The sequence below is a fragment of the Montipora capricornis genome, chromosome 9, assembly GCF_036669925.1.
Source record: "Montipora capricornis isolate CH-2021 chromosome 9, ASM3666992v2, whole genome shotgun sequence".
NCBI lineage: Eukaryota > Metazoa > Cnidaria > Anthozoa > Scleractinia > Acroporidae > Montipora > Montipora capricornis.
This window is the reverse complement of record NC_090891.1, coordinates 6,300,020-6,302,519: the sequence shown is the minus strand read 5'-3', so window position 1 is coordinate 6,302,519 and position 2,500 is coordinate 6,300,020. Positions and strand designations below refer to the sequence as shown.

General features: G+C 38.8%; 1 protein-coding gene across 3 annotated transcripts in view; it reads right to left on the bottom strand.

Annotated features, from left to right (window-relative positions):
• LOC138015470 (neuronal acetylcholine receptor subunit alpha-7-like) overlaps positions 1-2,500 on the bottom strand; it is a 40,616-nt gene that overhangs the window by 26,852 nt on the left and 11,264 nt on the right. For 2 of the 3 annotated variants that reach the window (XM_068862537.1, XM_068862538.1), the window contains exons 1-2: positions 1,613-1,743; positions 269-408 (exon numbers count right to left, since the gene is read on the bottom strand). In XM_068862537.1, coding sequence (XP_068718638.1) covers positions 269-408; positions 1,613-1,658 — 186 coding nt within the window. In that variant the 5' untranslated portion in view covers positions 1,659-1,743. Of the gene's footprint in view, positions 1-268; positions 409-1,612; positions 1,744-2,500 lie in introns of those variants that run through there. The other variant, XM_068862539.1, reaches the window with a different exon arrangement.

Here is a 2,500-nt window from a genome sequence, read left to right as displayed (position 1 = left end):
TCAAATGGAAGGATGTGAAACAGGAAAGTGTCTCGATCTTGTATTCATTACCCCGCACTTCAACTACTGTCTAGCGATCAAAGTTAAAAAGGGGACTTGAACCTGTCGGAACCTGGTGCGAGGCTAAGGAAATGGCCAAAGACAGATCCCAATGAAGAAAGCTGTTGTGTCAGAAGCACTGTTTCTGACGTCGATTGTCAAGTATAAGAACCTTAAATGGCTGTAAAAGGGCTACCCTCCCATGCTATAGTACTTTATACGCACTTACCACTTTCATCACTTGTTTCAACACAATATCAAGTAATATGTTAACCACATCTGTTTCCTTTTGCACCGGGCGCGCTCTCTTGTTGTAATCATTAAGGATTGTGTTCATTAATCTCTCTTCCACACGACTGGCATAATATTCTATACAAGAAGGAGAGAGACAAATACTTAGAGGTAATCTTTTAAAGAACGATGAAAGCAAAGAAATTTTATTTTAATATGATTATTTTATATGATTTTCATTAATCTTCTTAAACTGTTATGGCACGTTAGCCTTTGAGTCGAGGCTCTTTAAATTGATACAATAGTCATGGCATATATTCCCTTCAATATGCTCTAATGGAGGAAAAGTCATCAATGATCATTGCTAAATAATCATAAAAAAGAAAATCTTATAAAAATAGCGACTGTGACGTTCACCCAAGGATCTCTCCAGTAGTGTTGTTCCGCTTTCGCTGGTATCATTTGTGGGTTGCCTGTGCACGGCCATGATCTTCGTTTCTTCGTCAGGAGTGGTGATATAGTCATTAGAAATGGGCAGGCTTTTTTTCCAGTCAAGTTTAGGATAGTATAAGTAAGCTCCGTTCCCTTCAAAACTGCCCACACCCTTATGACTAAAGTTACCCGTTCTCAATATAGTGTGCATGATGATAGCTGCTTAAAAGCTAGGATTTAGCAATGTTGCGGGATATACGTACCCAAACCACGGGTGATGAGGTCGATATGGCGATAGGCCATGTGTTAAATTTATGGCCGGGAAAAAAGGAATATCATTGGCCCTTTGCTACGGCAACCTTGATGCCGAGAATCGATGTAAACAGTTTTGAATGACAAAAACAGACTCCGGGATTGCTGATGAGAATGAAGATTTTTGTGACGTTGTCCCTCTGCTTTCCTCTTTACCGGTTTAAACAAAGTATTAGCATCATTGAGGCACACTGATGTATTGTTATAACTTCAGTAAAGGACAAGACCATGGCAAAAGAGTTTTCTATATGGCTTGCCCATGAGCAAAACGTCAAAAAACCTCCATGAAACAACGACACCAGAGCAAATCATAACGAATGGTGAAAATTTTCCTTTTGCAAATATTATTCTAAACCAACCGAACGCGAACACCAAAATTAGTCAGGTTGGAGTTAAAATTTAAATCATGTGAATGCATAATAATCCACTTTTATTATCGGAGGTATTTGTGCGAGGTAACAGTAAAAGGTTTGTAAATGGCTGTATGCACATTACCTGGTCATGGATGGAGCTCTTCTGCTTTTAGCTTAGTTTTGTGGCCTCAACTACAGGTTAAACTACAGGTTAAAGTAATGGTCAGTAATTTAAAACTTATTACCTTGGAAAACGGACGAAAAAATCAGGAATACAACCAACAGCGTCATTTTTATCCCACATTCACTTTGAGATTGACTTCTTTCGAAGCGATTGAGGAAGTCATGAATTATACTTGCAAAAACAATTGTCAACGTCTTTGTCGCCAACTGACGTCCTTAGCCACAAAACAGGTGGCGAGTTTGAGCATTCTGCATAAAAATGAGTCCCCATCTTTTAGACTCAGAATGATCAGGTACCACTACTTCTAGGCATCAGTTCAATTTTGAAAACGAAGGGTCATCGTAGCGGGCATTTTTTGTCTTATGCTGGAATTGCAGAAGCAGAACTTGCAATAAAATTGAGAGCCAAGCTGAGATTTGTCGTTAAATGGCTATCTACAATGAGTAAACTCAGCTAAGGTTAATTTATTTTTCACGAAGGGAAAGATCTTGCAAATAGCAAGCAACTTCAGCAGTCGCTAAAAGGATGAAAAAAATCTAGTTTTTTGGTGTCTTCTTTGACTTCGATGATTTGTTTTTGTTTTGTTTTTTTTCGCTTAGCAAATTGTCTCATAACGTCCGTTTTTTTATTGGGCTTTCATAACTCCTTCATCATCTAAGTCTTCTTGTATAAGGACCATAAACCCTAGGCCCCGTTCTCACAACCGTTCTTCAAAAACTCATAAACCATTTGGGACGTTAATTAAGACCTCACATACGATTCGCAAAGAGGAGGGCACAGAGTTCCGGCGTTTCATCACGTGTGCAGTTTCTTCCCGTGATCGGTTGATTGTCTGGCAAAGGTCTGCAAAAAAATGGAGTTTTCTAAAACACCGGTTAAGTTTGAGACATGGTCTCTCAGTTACAGGTAAATAAACCGTACACTTCACATAAAAAGGAAGAAAAAGTCA